Genomic DNA, 18134 nt, shown 5'->3' with positions numbered 1-18134 from the left:
TGACAACTTCAGGATGTCCCTTGCTGACTCCTCTTCCTCTCTCTGGCTGTTAAAAGTTGAGATTCCTCAGGACTCAGTGCTAGGCCCGTGTCCTCTGAGGTCAGATCCATGCTTCCAGAATAGATGATGTCATCCGCCTGCACCACATGCCTAGCCGATGCTCACAAGGAACAGTGCCTTACTGGGCACTCACTGTTCATTCCTGCTGTTGGCAGATCAGCTGTTCAGCAGAAGTACTGCTCAGGTCAGGGTATGGGGAAGTCCAGGTTGTTGAGCTCATGTGGAGCCTCTGTTGCTGCGGTGGTGGCTCACAAGCTCACTGGGCAAGCACTGGAGAAAGGCTGTTGGCTGGCATTCCACAGGTCATGTCACTCGTATAAACCTCATTATTAAGGGTCTCCTCTGCAGCAGATGCCTTTGGGAGCCATTCAGATGCAAAACAAGTACTTGCAAAGTATGTTTATTATGTTACTGTAGTAATATGTGTAGCATATATATGGTATATAGTATATATAGTGTAATGTAATAGATCTATATAGTATATTCAAGGAGTCTGTCCTTAGACCTCTTCGCCAGACTCTGAATCCCTGACCATCCAACTCAGCCGTTGACAACTGCCCATGAATTAGTTGAGGTCTGAACTTTTGGCTGTCTCATACTCCAAACACAGTAAGCAACCCAGTATACTGTTTGTAGTTAAGCCCACTAGAGGATTTCCCTTCACCACTGTCTTCCACTGTCACCCTGAATAGGGACGAAGTACTACAGCTATCCACTTGCAGCCTGACCAGTATTTTGTACGAATCCGTCCGTACACCAGGCTTGCATTTCATCTTCCTTGGTCAGCTGGTCTTAAGGAACGCCCGGGGAGGCAATGCAACAGGAGTTGGTCTTAAAGGAATGTGGGCCACCTGCTCATGTAACTTGTGCCTTTTGGCCCTGCCTGAGGTTGATTTAATAGACTACCCATTTAATGGTAGCTTGCAGCCGCACTTGGCCAACATTGGGGCTTGTTGAGTCAGACCACAGCAGGTTCATGAGTGCAGGAGATGCAGTTTGCATGGTCACCTGTTAGCCCGTGTTTAGGTGCTCAGTCTGTTATGGCCCACTAGCTAGCCAAAAGCTGTTTCTCAGAAAGAGAATAGGTATCTGCAGAAGATGAGGGCATAGACTTGTCCCCAAATCCTGAAATTCTGCCCTGTGATTCTCCTGATGGTTCTTACCAGAGGCTCCATTCAGTGTTCCCATTTGCCAAGGACACTTCAAAATTTCGGCCAGCCTGGATCCTTAGGTGCAAGGAATAGAGCAGTCTATCTTACGGCTTGAGCTTTGGAAACTTCTTGTCCTGGCCTCCCTTTGAAACTAGTAGCTCTACTGCGGTCTCTGAGTTAAAGTAGCACACCCTAATGTAGTATATGTTCTCTCCAAAAGCTAAAAAAGGCTACCATGCACTGTGCCCTTTTTCTTTGGACCTGCCCAAGCAGGTGGGGCAGGTGGTAAGTGTTAAGAGTTACAGCAGCTTGACTTTCACAAAGGAGGGGATACTTTGACGTACTCTAGACCACACTGTAGATCCCCAGAAACTTACAAGGTGGCAGGCCCCTGAATTGTTTCAGGGTTAAATCCCACCCTCTTGTTTGCTTAAGTACTTGTCACGGGGTGCCTGGGTGGCTGTTGACTGTCTGACTCTTGGTTTGGGTTCCGGAATCAAGCCCCTCATCGGGGTCCACACTCAGCAAGGAGTCTGCTGTCCCTCTCTCTTCCACTCTGCTCTTCCCCTAACTCATGCTAGCTCTCCTCTCTCTCTCTCAAATAAAATCTTAAAAAAACAAACAAACAAACAAAAACTTGTCACTTCCTGCTCATTGGTTAGCATCATCATACTGTCATCAGCATAGCGGAAAAGTGTGATGTTTTGTGGAATGTCAGGATGACCAAGATACCAGCACAGTATGATGGTAGGGGGAGAATTGACATTGTCCTGAGACAACGCTGTGAAGGTGTCCTGCCAGGTAAAAGCTAACTATTTCTTGTCATCTTTATAAATTGATATGGAGAAAAAAGAGCTAAAGCTGCAGGCCAAGGACCGAGGGCTGTGCTGTATCATCAGTAAAGACGCTACAACTGGGACAACAGCTTCAGCTGGAGTCCCCATCTGATTACGTTTACCGTAGTCTGATGCTGTTCTCCAGGATCCATGTGACTTCGGCACAGGCCCTCTGCCACTCTCATCCTAGTTTAAGCTATCACTAACTTCTGTTTACAATGGTCTAACAGGTCTCCACCCCTTCTTGTGTCCGCTTCTCCCTATTCATTCACACTTCGGCCAGACCAATCCTTTAAAGCGCACGCCTAACCAAGTTATTTCTCCCGTATACCCTGATTTCCCACTGAAGACACTTTATTGGCTCTTAGATGGAAATCCTTAGCCTCTCAGCCTCAGGACTTGGGAAGTTCCTCCTGGTCGTCAGTCCCAGGCTCCCTGTCTTTCCTTCCATTGCTCAGATGGGCCATAAGATGCAGGCCTTTCTGCCATCTGCTTCCTTTGCTAGGGATGCTCTCTCCCTTTTAACTTGCTCTTCCTTTGTCTCTCTGACCTCTCCCACCTCCTCAGTACCATGCGTGTCTCTGAGTGGTAACACATATTATACCTGAGGTGTTCCTTTCTTTTCCTGCTATGATTCTGTGATTAATGTCTGTCTTCCCAACTAGGCTCTAAGTTCCCAAAGGGCAGACAGGAACTGTTTTTTTGTGCCCAGCCCTACATAAATGCTTGGCGCTTAAAACTCAGCTGCTAACTTAATGTTCATGGGGCAAGTGATATAGTGCTAAGTCTGTGTTCTCTGTAGCTTTGTTTTGCACAAATGATTTTGTCTTTTTTTTTTTTTAAGATTTTTTGAGAGTGGGGGAGCATGAGGTGGGGAACATCAAAGGGAGAAGTAGGCTGCCTGCTGAGCAGGGTGCGCAATGCGGGACTTTATCCTGAAACTCCAGGATCAGATTTTGTCTATTTTTTAAAGATTGTATTTATTTATTCATCTATTTATTTGAGAGGAAGAGAGAACATGAGTGAGGAAAGGGGCAGAGGGAGAAGCAAACTCCCTGTTGAGCACAGAGCCCAATGTGGGGCTTGATCCCAGGCCCCTGAGATCATGACCTGAGCCAAAGACAGACACTTAACTGAGCCACCCAGGTGCCCAGATTTTGTCACTTTAAACCCACCCAAGATATTGACAATAGACACTGTTGCCTGAAATGTTTAGAACCACTGCTCAGAGCTGACTCTGTGTGCAGAAGCTTTAGGGCCTTTGTGGGTGATGTGTGCTTCCACCACTGCTGTCTGAACTGGGGTCACAGGCTTCTGGTTTGGAGACCTCAGGCTCTATCTGGTCAGACCAGCACATGAGAGAGAAGTGGAATTTGTGTCTTCTTAGCCAGAAATCACAAAGGAAAAGACAGATACATGGGACACATAACCTAAAGGTAAGACAGTATGAGTTTTACAGCTTACAGAACAGTAAAGAATATACCTAATATATTTTTACTGGGGCTCACAAGCAGCGTGACTCAGTCAGTTTAGCATCTGCCTTTGGCTCAGGTCATGATCCCAGGCTCCTGGGATGGAGCCCCGTGTGGTTGTGGTCAGGCTCCCTGCTCAGTGGGGAATCTGCTACCCACTCTCCTTCTGGCCCTCCCCACTGCCCTTCCCCACTGCTCATGCATATTCTATCTCAAATAAATAAAATCTTTAAAAAAAAAAAAAAAGAAAAAGAATACTTCTATGGAAAATTGAGCAAAAACCCCAATAGGCATTTCACAAAAGATAAAATATAAATGGCCGATAAATATGTAAAAGTGTTTACTTCGTAACCGAAGAAGGGGAAAAGAACAAGCAGCGAGGTTGTTTTTACATTTTGGATTAGCAAAGATTTGAAAGATTGCTAATACTGAGTGTTGGTGGGAGTGGAGAAGAGGCACATGTTTGTTACTGGGATAGAAGCCTATGTGACTGGCACAGAGGGGTAGTGTGTGATGCAACCTCTAGTAGAAGTAAAGATGTACATAGTTTTCATCCCCCCAAATTTCACATCTTGCAATTGACTTGAAGGAAAAAGTCAATTATTTTTTATTTTATTTTATTTAACTTTATTTTTTAAGATTTTTTTTTAAGATTTTATTTATTTATTTGACAGAGAGAAATCACAAGTAGATGGAAAGGCAGGCAGAGAGAGAGAGGGAAGCAGGCTCCCCGCTGAGCAGAGAGCCCGATGTGGGACTCGATCCCAGGACCCTGAGATCATGACCTGAGCCGAAGGCAGCGGCTTAACCCACTGAGCCACCCAGGTGCCCCTTTTTAAGATTTTTTTAAAAAGAAATATTTATTTATTTGGCAGAGAGAAGTCACAAGTAGGCAGAGAGGCAGGCAGAGAGCAGGGGTGTGGGGAAACAGGCTCCCCGCTGAGCATAGAGCCCAATGCGGGGCTCGATCCCAGGACCCTGGGATCATGACCTGAACCAAAGGCAGAGGCTTTAACCCGCTGAGCCACCCAGGTCCCCCTAAGATTTTATTTTTAAATAATCTCTACACCCAACCTGGGGCTCAAGCTCATAACCCTGAGATCAAGAGTTGCAATCTTCGGGGCTCCTGAGTGGCGCATCGCTCTCTGCTTAGCAGAGAGCCTGCTTCTCTCTCTCCCTCTGCCTGCTGCTCTGCTTACTTGTGCTCTCTCTCTGTCAAATAAATAAAATCTTAAAAAAAAAAAAAAAAAGAGTTGTGAGCTTCACCAACTCAACCAACCAGGAGTCCCTGGAAATATTCTATTATATATTATTTTTTATTTTAATTTAAAAAAAGATCTATTTATTCATTTCAGAGAGAGAGGGGGAGGAAATCTTATGCAGACTCCCTGCTGAGCACAGAGAGGCGGGGCTTTATCCACAAACCCCCAAGATCACCACCTGAGCTGAAACTAAGAGCCAGCCACTCAACAGACTAAGCCACCAGGTGCCCCCAGAAAGATTAGTTTTAAATGAACAAAGCAGTTACTCAGTTTACAAAGTAGATGCAGAATGTTTCCATTTTTGTAGATTTGTTATATATAGGGGTGCCTGGGTGGCTTCGTCAGTTAAGCAGCTGCCTTTGGCTCAGGTCATATCCTGGGATTGGCCTAGAGTCAGGCTCCCTGCACAGTGGGGACTCTGCTTCCCTCTCTCCCTCTCTGCCTCTCTCTTTCTTTCTTTTTTTTTTTTTTTTTTTTTTTTTTTTTTTTTAAAGATTTTATTTATTTATTTATTTGACAGAGAGAGAGATCACAAGTAGGCGGAGAGTCAGGCAGAGAGAGAGAGAGAGAAGCAGGCTCCCGCTGAGCAAAGAGCCCGATGCGGGGCTCGATCCCAGGACCCTGAGATCATGACCTGAGCCGAAGGCAGCGGCTTAATCCACTGAGCCACCCAGGCGCCCCATCTCTTTCTTGAATAAATAAATAAAGTCTAAAGAAAAAAAAAATCTGTTACATATATTTTTGTATATATGTAGAGAAAAGTTTGGAATGATTTGTGATAAAATGTTACAATGATTATGTTGTAGATTTTAAATCTTAGTCATTAATTGGGACATGAGAGTAACTATCTTTATTGTTTTATAATTGAACTAATTTGGGCTCTTAAGCCCCCAAAATATAACATTTCCATTAGAAAGTGACTGAATCCCTTCTTGTTTTTTTTATTTATAAAAAAAAAATAATTTATGAGAGACAGAGAATCCCAAGCAGGCCCCACATCCAGCATAGAGCCCTACAGAGGGCTTAATCTCGCAACCCTGAGATCATGACCTGAGCTGAAATCAAGAGTCTGTTGCTTAACTGACTGAGCCACCCATGTGCCCAGCCCTTTCTTTTTCTTTTTTTCTATTCTTTCCTTTCCTTTCCTCTCCTTTTTTTTTTTTTTTAATTAACATATAATGATTATTTGTTGCAGGGATATAGGTCTGTTATTCATCAATCTTATACAATTCACAGCATTCATCATAGCACATAACCCTCCTCAGTGTCCATCATCCAGCCACCCCATCCCTCCCAAACGCCCTCCCCTCCAGCAACCCTCAGTTTATTTCCTAAGATTAAGAGTCTCTTATGATTTGTCTCCCTCTCTGGTTTTGTCTTGTTTCATTTTTCCCTCCCTTCCGCTATGATACTCTGTCTCGTTCCTCAATTTTTTCTTATCAGTGAGAGAATTGTCTTTCTCTGATTGACTTTTTTCATTTAGCGTAATACCCTCTAGTTCTATTTACATCCTTGCAAATGGCAAGATTTCGGCTTTTTGGTGGCTGCATAGTATTCCATTGTATATATACACCACATCCTCTTTATCCATTCATCTGTTGATGAACATCTAGGCTCTTTCCATAGTTTTGCTGTTGTGGACATGCTGCTATCAACATTTGCAGCCCCTTCTTTTAATACTCAGCTCCTCTTGGGTTACTAACGACTGGATCCTACTTCCATTTTCTCAGGGAATGAGTGTCAAAGTGCCCGGTCATGAGGGGAGGTACTGGGGATGGTACTGTCTTGGTCCTCTTGGTCCCCTTTCCTTGCATTGTGATGGGCTCTCATGTCTGACTTCTGTTCCTCTCAAGGTGCACTACATCTGTCAGTGCTTTGTCCCCAGTCGTGGGCTCTTGAGGGCCCCCCAGTTTGTCCCACGTGGATTCTGATGGCCTCTTGGGCACTGGGGGTGTGCTTGCTCTTCTGCACCATGGAGGGGGCACCCTCTGTGGCTGTCTTCAGGCCTATTTGCTAGGCCCCTCTTGAAGGCTATATTTTGCACCCTTCCTGATGCCATGTTGGAGGCAGCCTTCTCCGAGGGGCTTGTGTTCTCCTCACACCCTGGGAAGTGAAGAACAAGTCCTCTCTGCTCTTCGGCCCTCACACCTCCTGGGGCTTCTCCTTTACCACCCTGCTCTGGGGGTGCAGGATGCTGAGCACGTCTCAGGGATCCCCTGAGTCTCAGCTGCAGCCACCTCCTGCAGTTCTCTCCTCCCACAAGCTGGCCCTCTCCTGACCTTCCTGTTGCGGGAAAGCCTGTCTGCCATCCTTAGGAGCTCATCCCCGCACTTGCCTCACGTCCAGGCTCTGTCTCGTCGTCCTCTTCCCAGCCGAGCTTTTAAAAAATTTTAAACATTCTTCTCTTGGAGATCTTGACCTTACCATTAAAATAATGGTATGCAAGACAGTAGTCTGCTATAGATTTACAAACATCCACTTACAAGTTCAAATTCAGAGGCCAGGGATTTGTGTACATCCTTACCCCAAGTGTATAGAAAGCTTTTCTCTGCAACTTAAATGGTCGTGATGTGGGGGAAATGGATTGGAAATGTCTATAGCTCAGTGCCAAAGTAACATATCCTGCTCTCGTCCTCTCCTGGGATTGTAGGATTGGGGAGATTTCCACTCCTTTGTCACCTGCGGTTTCTGAATTTTCTGAAATAAACATGTATTTCTTTCATAATAGGACATATAATAACAAAAGTTCTTATAAATAAAGGGACACTTCCAGGCACTTAGGTCTTTAAAGTTTAAGGTTAATTTAATTTTATTGCTGCTGTTGTATATTTTGATTTTTTGGGTGCCCTAACAACCTCCTTTTATCACAGTGAGTAGATTCTTTGGGAGAAGGGAGTGTGAGAGGCAGGGGCCAGGCTGGAAGCAGTTATCAGAGGGAGAGGCACTGTGGGTGCCTACCTCTCCCTTAAGGATCAGAGTGATGTCGTTGCCCTGTCCAGCTGCCCTAGGCGGGAGGCTGTGGCTTCGGGGGCATTTTAAATGACTGTCTTTTTCCTTTTAGTGTGAAGCAATAGGTTTTATTAGTATTGTTACAGGCATTGGGTTACATAGAACTGATTTTTAGCATGTGCTCCAACTGAGCTTTGAGGAGATAAATCATAGCAGAAATGGAATCACGCTGGAATTTCCACCAAAACTTGGAAGCTTACCTTACACAAAGATAAAAAGAAAACCGCTTTTTATATCCTAAAATGATAGCTGTTAAGCAGGAGAACATTTCAAATATGAAAGCTTGTCCAGTCACCTCCCCACCCTGCTTGAGCCCTGCTTTGTCCATTCTTGACAAGTCAGAGATTTCCTGACTTTAAAAAAAAAAAAAACTATGACTTTATATATCTATCTTTTATGGTACTTGATGTTCCCATTTTAAAAATTCTTCTGAATCTGAGTTTTGTGAAAGTATTAGCAAAATCACTGTAAAAGCCCGTATCTGATGCACATGGAGATGAAAGTGAGGTGGGCCCCGGCTTCTACCCCACTGTCCTCTTGGAGCCAGGGGAGGACTGTGTGGCTGACAAGTTCCTGGGGACCCAGGCTGTGGTGCTGCGGAAGCTGGCTGGCTCCAGTGGGGTGTGAAGTCTGGCCGGAAGTTCGTAGACTGGGCCGGAAGCCCCGTCTTACAGATCTCTGGAAGATGCCCCCAGGCTGCTCCTCACACCCAGAGAGGAAGGGAGTGGCTCTGCTTTGGGCTGTGGTTAGAGACAGGAGAGGTAAGCCTGATGGCAGGACTGAGGTTACAAGCTGCGGGCTCATGGCCCATCAGCTTAAAGGAGATGGGGAAGGTGACCATGGGGGTGAAAGACTTTTTCTCAGTGTGGGCAGAGGACAGGGAGCTGGAGGAGGCTTGTCACAGGGGAGAGCTCAAGAATCCTAGAAACCACTTTATTCAATCCCCCCTTTACCACTGAGGAGAATGTGAGCCAGAGACGGGGCAACGTATCTTGGCTGGGGAACCCATAGTCAGTTGATGGCAGAGTCAGGACCAGCGCCCAGGCCCCCTGGGCCAATCCATTGCTGTTCCTGTTCCAACAGGGTTGGAAGACCTGGTTCTTCTGGTGCTGGAAGCCTTAGGATCTGGGGAAAATAGACCACCCTGGTCTCCTGGGCAGCTTCCTGGCCTCCGGGATCCCACAGCTGTCATCAGGGTGGAGGGGAAACATGAATTTGGTCCTTGCGGGATAGCTCTGAGTTGGGGCAGACACTTCTACCCCAGTGCCTCCCACAGGGGCTTGTGATTCTAGAGACATTGAGCAGCAGGCCAGGGCTGCCCCAGCCAGACGGAAGAGTTGGACCCTGGGGCCTGAGTGCAAAGAGGGCGTGGGGTTCATCATATTCCTCACAGTGTAGACCTTGCCCCTAAAACATGGCCTGGCCATAGGCAGCCACAACAACAACAAAAAATGAGTGAACAGATGAATACATGAGCATTATGTTAGGGGCTGGCTCCAAGGAGAATGGCGAAGTGGGCCAAGTTCTTTCTCAGGGACACTTCTAGCCCACATTGCTGTGTCTGTCCTTCTCAGAGTCATTCCCCTGCCCTGAGGGCCGGGGTCACAGGGGCTGCATCTGACTCACCTCTCCATTCTAAGGTTCTACCTCTGACTTAGACAGTGACAGAAAGAGAGAAATGTGTCTTGGGAGGAGGTCGTCAAATGATGGTGGGGTTCCTGGCTTCTAACGGGACAACATCTTTGTGCAGCAAAGTGTGATTTCCCCTGAACTTCAGGAAAGATTGGCCTTGGTATGTCAAATACAGAAGATCAGTGAGGACAGAGGGTGAAGTGCAGCTCCCTCTGAGGCCTGGGACAGGACGAGGGAGGTGGGAGCTTGGCCTAGCACCAGGGATGGCGGGATTCTGAGGAGAGGGAGTGAGGGAGGCCATTCTTGAGATCGTGCTGTGATGGGCACTCAGGAGCCTTGAGTTGTGGCCTCTGAGGGGGAAGATGGGGCGACCAGCAGCAGAGACTAGCTCTTCCGGCTTGGGGAACACAGGGCCCCTGTCCGGATGGGTACAGGACCCATCTACCTCTTCCTCCCCTTCCTCCCCTCAGCTGGGAGCCCAGACTCACCTGGCATGGCTTTGCGTCAGAAGTGAGGAATGTGAATACACTCGAGAGGACTGAACGTGGTCCTACATGCCCCCAGGGCCTGCCAAAGGGACAGCGTTAGGTCCAGAGGCCTTGGGCCCTGTTCCCACTTCCCAGCTGAGGGGAATGGGAAGCTCCTGCTGGAAGGGGCAGTTTTCACTTCGCCTGCCTCTGGTGGGTGCTCTTGGTGTGACCCTGTAGACCTCTCGAGCCACTCCTGAGCCATGGGCCTTCTAGGTTTGGAGTCTGGGGAGGTAGGATGCTTGGCCCAGAACACCCACTTAGCAGCCCCTGCCCCCACTGCTCACCGAACAACCCCCATCCCACAATGTGCGTCAAACCACGCTTTTTAAAGCTGCCCCATCCTTTCCTCTGTGTCTCCTTGTCCCTTCTCTTGTGGATTTTCCTGGACCCCAGTTAAAATAGTGTCCTGGGCCTGCAATCCTGGGGTTGCCTTGGACCTTGAGGACCCAAGCCTCTGCCGGTGATCAGGGGCCAGAGAGGGTGGGGGCCCTGGGAGCCTAGCAAGGCCCTGGCACCAGCTGGGAGGGAGCGAGCACCTGACAGGTGGTGTGGGCATCCCGGCCCCCGGACACTAGGGTCTGCAGCTCAGGTGTGTGCTGCTCCACAAACCGCTCACACTGAGGAAGGAGAAAGAAACAGGTGTCGGGGGGAACCGGGCCCACTCAGGACTCTCCCCTTCTCTGCATCATTCCAGCGCTCCCTCCTGACCCGCTGGAGGTCCCGCCATCGCCCCCACTGAGCAGTTCTGGCTGGGAACAGGCTGATGCCGGCTCAAACGGAGGGTTTCTGTTGGGAAAGCCAGAGACTCTGGAGAGGGAGGGAGGGTCTTAAAACTCTGAGGGACTCTGAGTCCTGGGACTCTAGGGCCTTCAAGCCTGGCTCGTCCCCAGGGAGCAGAGAGATGGGGCAAGGACAGACAGGGACCCTGGAGAGAGGGCCAGGCCCTCTGCTGCTCTCGTGGGCCTGCTATTATTCGTGTCCTTACTCTTTGTCCACAAGGGAGGCCTGCAGGTCCTCTGGGGCCCATGCCCTTTGTCCAGGGGTGACGCCTGACCTTGGCAGGTTTTGCCCTGTATTATTGTTCCAAGGTTTTGAGGCCATGTTCTGCCTGTTTGATCTCCTTCAGGGCAGGGTTAGACTGTGTGGGTCTCTGACTGGGAAGCCTTTCCAGTGGGAGCAGGCCCATTGTCCCAAGTCCCCCATGTGCCCATCCCTTACCTTTTGCCTGTCCAGCCAGGGGCTGAGGCAGGCCTGGCGTATTGCCTGCGGCACAGCCTGCTCACTGCTGTTCCCAGCCTGCGTGGTCACGAACATGCAGACGTGGCACTCAGGCTCTTCAGGGGACCATTCTTCAGGCAGGGACTCCAGAGCTGGGAGGACTGGAGAGAAAACCATCAGGACTGCCCTGCAGAGGAGCTCATTTCCAGTCCTGACCAGTGCAGTGTCAGGGGTAGGAGTGGTGGGGGTGGGGTGAGAGGTAGAGGGTGAGGAAGGGGAAGGGGGAGGGTGGTGCAAGGCCAGGGCTGGGAAAGAGGAGCCTGGGCACTGGGGAGGGGCCCGGGGCGGCAGGCTCACCGGTGCCGTCCTCACTGGAGCAGCGGAGGACCAGACCGCAGACCAGCTGGGGCAGCACGCGGCCCAGCAACGCATCGAGCAGCAGGACAGTGTAGCGCTCAGCCAGGCACTGGCAGATGCCACCCACCACCAGGGGTACGACGTGGCACACCTTCCCCACAGCCACAGCCAGCACGCCCTGGGGCGGGGGCAGACACAGGGCACGGTGGGACCTGCCCCAGCAAGGTCTACACTGCGCCCGGCAGCTGCGGGCACTTTGTGGTTTGACCCTGCACCCTTCTGGGAGGGGGAATGCTTATGCCATTTACAGATAAGGACGCTCAGCCTCTGAGCGTGCAAGGGGCCCAGCCAGAGTCACCAAGTGAGTGCAGGAGCCAGGCCACCATCCCAGCTCGGCATCCACAGACTCTGGGAACGCAGGAAGGAGCATGGCCAGCCCGGAGGGGCAGGCATCAACCGGGCCACGTGGTGATCAGACCTGCGTCTTCTCCCTACAGACGCTGGGTTTGCCACATTTCCCTGCAGCGGGATCAGCTTTCATCTGTGGCTCCCGGAGCCCCTGGGGGAAGCGAGTATTTTACCCAGCCCACCGGAATTCCAAACTCCACCTCCTGGCTGAAGGGCAAGGAGAGAGGCCGAGGTGATGGACACTCTGGCTCATTCCCTCCATCCTTTCTTCTTTCAACCAACATGGGTCAAGAACCTGGGTGCCCCAGGCTGGCCTTGGCTCTAGCTCTGCTTGTGACCACGCTGTCCCCTGTTGGTGGGAAGGTGGGAGCGGTGCAGGACACTGAACTGTATCCTTCAGTTTTGCTACCTTCCAAACAGGTTCATTTTACCAAATGCTTGTGCATTTCAACTGCTAGTGTCAGAACTCACGCTAGCCTAACCTCCCTGCTTTGATGACAGAGGAACAGTTCTTGGCTCTGCCCAAGGCTAGCCTGTTGGCTCGTGCACTGGACCCCCGCCCCTACCTTCTCCAGTACGTTACCGGCCCTGTCGTCTCTCCCCAGGTCACTGCTTCTCCCATCTGCTGGCCTGTCTCATCGGCACACAAGCATGCCAAGGTGGCTTCCATCACTAAAAAACCTCACTTGTTGGGGTGCCTGGGGGTGCTCAGTCGGTTGAGTGTCCAACTCTTGATTTTGGCTCAGATCTTGATTTCAGGGTGGTGAGACGGAGCCCCGCGTTGGACTCCCTGCTGATCCTGGAGCCTGCTTAAGATTCTCTCCTTGCCCTCCCCCAAGCCCCACCATGTGCTCTCTCTAAGAAAAGAAAAAAACACTGGGATTCTTTGCCATCTGATGATGAGCTGCTGGTGGGCAAGACCCAGGTCTTGTTCACTTTTGTTCTTTGACACCTGGCACGAGGCCTGGCATATAGTGGGGGGACTTTACAAGTGTTGAATGAACTCTAGTTCTCGCCCCCAGGGGGCCTGAGCTCTGGGTTCCTTTGTGTGGTCCCTGACAAGGGTATGAGGAAGGGAAGGGGACGGTAGAGCTATGGAAGGCCCTGCCAAGCTCCTCGTATTCCTGGACATCTCACCTTGGGAATCACAACCTGGATCCGCTTGATCAGAGTCCTGCACAGCCAGCAGTAGGGGATGGGGATGGGCAACCGCCGCTCGGACAGATCCTGCGGGAGAGAATCACCCCCAGGTGAGGCCAGGCTTGGCACTGGGAGGAGGCTTCCTCCAGGCTCTGCCTCCCCTGCCTCCTCTTCCCCTTTACCCCTCCTGCCTTAGGCCCTGCTTAGAGCTTCTTGTCCCTGTTCTGGCTCTGCCCTCTCCAGGGCAAGTGCTTGTGGGCCTTGGCTGTGGCCTCGCTGTCTGGAAGCCCACCTATCTGTGTAAGGGGCCAACAGTGCAGGGGACCTCTGTCACCAGGGTATGAGGCCCAGCCCTCACCTGGAGGGCTCCGGGCAGCCCCGGGAGGATCAGCTTCTCCGGCAGCAGGTCTGACAGCTCTGGCTCCTGCCCGGGCTCTGGATGCCCAAGTTTGCACAGGCCCAGGTGACTGCAGATGACCTTTGGGTTCTAAGGCACAGTGCAGGGGGAAGGAGTGGTCACTAAGACCCTTGGCATTGGGCCTGGAATGGGGGGCAGCAGGCTGGATGGGGGCTGTGGCCTAGCGTGCTGTGGTGAGGGTTGGGGGAGCCAAAAGGCAGAGGTGGGGTTGAGTGGGGTCTCCTGGAAGGGGTCTGGGGATGGGGGTGAATGAGCACATGCATGTATGTTTGTGAGAATGGATGAGTGCAAGCATGAGGGTGAGTGTGTTTGTGTGTGCAAGTATGTGATCGTGTGGGTTCTGCGTGAGGCTGCACATGTGGTATGAGTGTGTGAACAAGTGTGAGTGTGAAGGGTGTGAGGGTGTGGTAGGTGTTTGGTAAGCCTATTGCATGGGCCCTTCCTGCATAGGTGAGCCAGTAGGGCTGACCTGGGCCATCTGGCTGTGGGCCTCTATGTCTCCTGGACTGGTCACGGTGGGAGGGGGCGTGGGGGGTGTGGGCTGGGGTGTTGTGTGGGTAGCTCTGGGCGTGGCTGGACATGGGGGCCATCGGGGAGGCAGGATGGAGGTGAGGTTGCTGCGTCCTCACAATCTGGCTCTGGAAGTAGTCAATGACCACTAGGAAGTAGGTATCCAGCAGGTGACGGCACTGGGGCACAAGCAGCTTCAAGGGGAGAACGTCACACTCTTGCTCCAGGAACTTGCGCACCGTGTCCTGGGAGGCAGTGAGGAGACAGGTTGTAGAGGGGACAGTCAGGCTGACCCCTCCGAGGTCTGTGCCCGCCCAAGTCCCTGGATGCCGGCTGGCCACCCTCTCCTGGGGCACCAGAGTTGAGAGAGTGCCGAGGGGTTAAGTAGCTGGTTACAAGGACGATCCTCCCCCTTGGGAAAGACCATCTCTGGTTGTGCTGCTGAGATCACTCCCAGGACCCTCTCCTGGCCGGGAGGTTCCTGGAGTCCCCAGGCAAACCCATGCCTCACTCTTGGCTTGGAGATGGTCTCTTTAGGGGGCTGACCTCTATGTCCTGTTCTGTCCCCCATCTCTTGGCCCCCAAGCTTCATCCAGGATCTGGACCTCATTACCTGAAAAATGGCCTCCTTTGTCATCTTGGTGAGGATCCGGACAATGTCCTCACATTCCTGACACAGGTCATCCTGGAGAGGGGGCCCCAAGGTGGAGCATTTGATGTGGGGGGTATGCTCCCAGCTTAGATGCATGAGGCTGAAAGAGCGCTCCAAAGCACAGGCACTACCCACCCCCGTCCCATCCGGTCCCATGGAATCCCGTCTTATCATCCATCCCGTCCTACCCCTGGGGGGGCCTTGAGTCCCCTCAGGTGCACGCAGAGGCTATCCAACAACCCCTATGCCAGGCCTCCAGTCCCCGCGCCTCTGAGGGAGGTACTCACAGCTCTTGCGAAGCCCCAGACCTCCTGTAGGCAGTGCCCCAGGGCTCTGCACTGCAGTGCGTGCTCCAGGCTCTGACACCAGAACTCGGGGCCCCGGGCACAAGCCAGGGACGAGGCAGTCCAGTCAGCTGTGATTCGGGGCCAGAGCAGCCGTGGAATTTAGGCCATGCCTAGCACTCTGACTTCACCCAACCTCCAAATCTAATTTTACCAGGAGCACTGGGGCCTTAGAAATGCTGGAGTCCGAAGGAGCAGGGCGCCACCTGCTCTAGTGCCCCCGCTCCGCCCTCCCCACCCCAGCCGCTGTGTATCCTCAGACAAGCCCGGGAACCTCTCTGAGCCTGAGCTGCCTCATCTTAAAATGAGGATATTGAACGAACTGGGGATAATGCCTGGCTCAGAGCCTGGAGATGGCCTGGAAGTCTCCTCCGCACCTGACCCCAGGTGAGAGGGAGCTGAGGAGAGGCTGGGGAGACTCACCGGCACCAGCACCGGGGCCACACAGCGTGGGGAGCAGCAGCAGCCACAGCAGCAAGTGTGACTGGGCCATGTCACCTCCACAGCCTGGAGCCCTTGCTTGGGCGGGGGCCCTTATACCTGGCCGGGGTGGGGGGGCGGAGGGGGGCAGGGCTCTGGGAGAGCAGCAGGGACCTCAGTGTTTGCCTTTGTCCTGGAGAGCCCTCCAGGTGCTTTGATCCCTGCCTCTTCTGTGCAGTGACACTCTACCACCATCCCCCTTCTACTGTTCCTGCCTCATGCTGGTTTCCAGTTCCCACTCTTCCTGCACTAAGTCCCATGGGCCTGGACTCCTGGGTCCCTGCAATTGGGGACTTTTTTAATTTTTTTTAAAGATTTTATTTATTTATTTGACAGACAGAGATCACAAGTAGGCAGAGAGGCAGGCAGAGAGAGAGAGGGAGGGAAGCAGGCTCCCTACTAAGCAAAATCGGGGCTCGATCCCAGGACCCTGAGACCATGACCTGAGCCGAAGGCAGGTCTGAGCCACCCAGGCGCCCCAATTGGGGACTTTTGAGTGCCCACGTCTGGTGCATCTCTCTGGGCTATGGTGGGGGAAACAGAGGGCTGGGATAGCCAGAATGAGCCCCGTTACTTCCCAGCCCCTCGGGCTTCCTCCACTCTTGAGCAATGCCCTTAAGAGCTTCCTGGCTGGCTCTCTCTCTCTTTTTAAGACTTTTTATTTATCTTAGAGAGAGAAAGAGAGAGAGAATGCAGGGGGGAGGGGTTGAGGGAAAGGGGGTGTAAAACCCAAACAGACTCTGTGCTGAGCATGGAACCCAATGCAGGGCTCGATCTCACAACCCTGAGAGCATGACCTGAGCAGAAACCAAGAGTCGGACAGTTAATTGTGCCACCCAGGTGCCCCTCTGCCTGACTCTTGACCCCAGGCAAGCCCTGCAGGGACAAACCTGGGACCTTCCTGGGCCACCTACCTCCCAACCTCTCCTTACCCTTTCCCCAGAAACACGTCTGGGTCTGTGGATACAGGATTGTCATTCCTCAGAAGAGTATTTATATGAAACAAAACCCCCAAGTGACCCCAAGAGCCTTAGACAAGGACGCAGGGATAGGATTTCCAGGCTGGCTCCTGAGCAGCCCAGTTGTCCTCTGGGGGCCACTCCTGGGTAGGGGCAGGCCACCGCTGGAGGTCCAAGAGAAAGAAAGTGTCCTTGGCAGGGGCTCCAGGGTCAGGTCCCACTGGTAGGACACACCCGGGGACAAGCTCACCACCTGCCCAGGGGAGGACACTTCTGTGAATGCAAGGAGTAGAGCCTTAGCTTCTTGCCACCAGCTGGCGAGGAGTGCATCTGATGGACTGGGGTGCCCTCTGCAGCAGAGGCTCCCAGCCTCTGTGCTCCAGGAGGCACCCCAATACTCATAGCTTTGGGGGGGGCGGGAGTTAGTGCCACTGCACCCAGGATAGTCAGGTGACATGCTGGAGGTGACATGGAGTTTGTTGGCTCAAGCCCTTGTCAGTAAGAGAATGTGGGACCACAGATCAGGAGCAGGTGACTTGGGCACGAGCCAGGAAGGTGGGACCGGAATGTTCTAGTGGGTCACTAGGTGGGGAACAGATGAGTCAAGCTGGACGCAGCCGGTTTGGGTGCAGTCAGGACTGATTGAGCAGCAGAGCAGGATTTGGGGACGGCTGTCCCCAAGGTGCGCTGGTCAGCGTAGTCTCACAGCGGGAACACAGAGCCCTTGAGACCAGTGGCTTCCCAGGACATGCTTGTTTCTCACTTCCATCCCAGGGCAGAGTCTCTGAGGGCGGTGGGGGGGATGGTTCTGGTTCATAAGGTCATTCAGGGGCCCAGACTCCTCTGTCTGCTTGATCACCATCCCCCAGGGCTGGGAGTCCTCCCCTGGATTGTTGGCCTCTGGCAGGCAGGCCACAGGAAAGAAGCCCGGAAGACATGAGAGAGGCTCGAGGCCGGGCTGCGCGGGGCAGGCTGTCCATCATCTGTGCCCTCAGCTCATTGTCCCAAACTTGGGCACAGGTGGCTGCTAAACCACGTGGCAGGCTGGCGGATGCAACGTGCCTGAGCACTGGGGCACCGGGGAATGGAGTCAGACACAAGCAGTGTCTCACATCCAGCCCATTGAGCGCAGAACAAAGGGTTTTGTGAGGTTTCCTGGATAGTGGGCCTATGGCTTCTCCCCACTGCTGAGAATTGTTGTCCAAGAGCATAAAATAAAAGAAACACAGAAAGCCAGCCATGGTAGTGAGCCCGGGCCCTGGAGGGGAAGGAGGTGCCCCACCTCAAGGTCCCTGGAATGGGTCTCTGGTTCCCCTTGTCCCAACACCACTGTCAGCACAATCTCTCATCAAGTTTGGTTTTTTTATGGGCATGGACATAAGGAGACAGATCTGTCTGTCTGTCTTCCTGCACAGATCTGTCCCCTGTCTTCCTGGCCCATCTATTTCTCACTGTCGATGTTTTTCTGGGAAAAAAAAAAAAAACCAACCAACCTAGCGCTGTTAGCCATCCCAAAGTCTGGGAGCTCATGAACTTGAGTTTGTTGATAAGGATGCCCCCCCGCCCCGTGTGTGGACAGTGGTCATTTCTGCGGCAAGTCTCTGGTGACCACGCTGTTTCCACTCATGCTTCCTGTCTGTGAAGAACTGTGTCTGCAGCTGGCCTTGGTCCCCTCTGCGCCAGTCTGTCCTTGCCC

General features: G+C 52.2%; 2 protein-coding genes across 4 annotated transcripts in view; one reads left to right on the top strand and one right to left on the bottom strand.

The window, feature by feature from the left end:
* Positions 1–7977, top strand: part of USP39 (ubiquitin specific peptidase 39) — a 37201-nt gene extending 29224 nt beyond the window's left edge. Inside the window, exon 13 of the mRNA XM_059405685.1 lies at positions 5302–7977. Within this exon, the coding sequence (XP_059261668.1) occupies positions 5302–5367 (66 nt within the window). The 3' untranslated portion in view covers positions 5368–7977. The remainder of the gene's footprint in view (positions 1–5301) is intronic.
* On the bottom strand, positions 7830–15532 carry SFTPB (surfactant protein B). Of its 3 annotated transcripts, none has more exons than XM_059405689.1 (11): positions 15423–15532; positions 14943–15070; positions 14617–14688; positions 14123–14248; positions 13434–13562; positions 13073–13162; positions 11528–11705; positions 11171–11331; positions 10489–10569; positions 9911–9989; positions 7830–8530 (listed from the first exon to the last, which is right to left on the bottom strand). In XM_059405689.1, exons 1-10 carry the CDS (start codon positions 15490–15492, stop codon positions 9927–9929), a joined length of 1098 nt encoding a protein of 365 aa, XP_059261672.1. In that variant the 5' UTR covers positions 15493–15532; the 3' UTR covers positions 7830–8530; positions 9911–9926. The 3 variants fall into 3 exon arrangements, with proteins under 3 accessions (XP_059261672.1, XP_059261671.1, XP_059261673.1); XM_059405688.1 differs by lacking the exon at positions 7830–8530 and adding an exon at positions 8710–8975; XM_059405690.1 differs by lacking the exon at positions 7830–8530 and adding an exon at positions 8710–8915.
* Between the last annotated feature and the right edge of the window lie 2602 nt (positions 15533–18134).

The sequence above is a fragment of the Mustela nigripes genome, chromosome 7, assembly GCF_022355385.1.
Source record: "Mustela nigripes isolate SB6536 chromosome 7, MUSNIG.SB6536, whole genome shotgun sequence".
NCBI lineage: Eukaryota > Metazoa > Chordata > Mammalia > Carnivora > Mustelidae > Mustela > Mustela nigripes.
The sequence above is the reverse complement of the archived record's forward strand: the minus strand, read 5'-3'. Positions and strand labels throughout refer to the sequence as shown.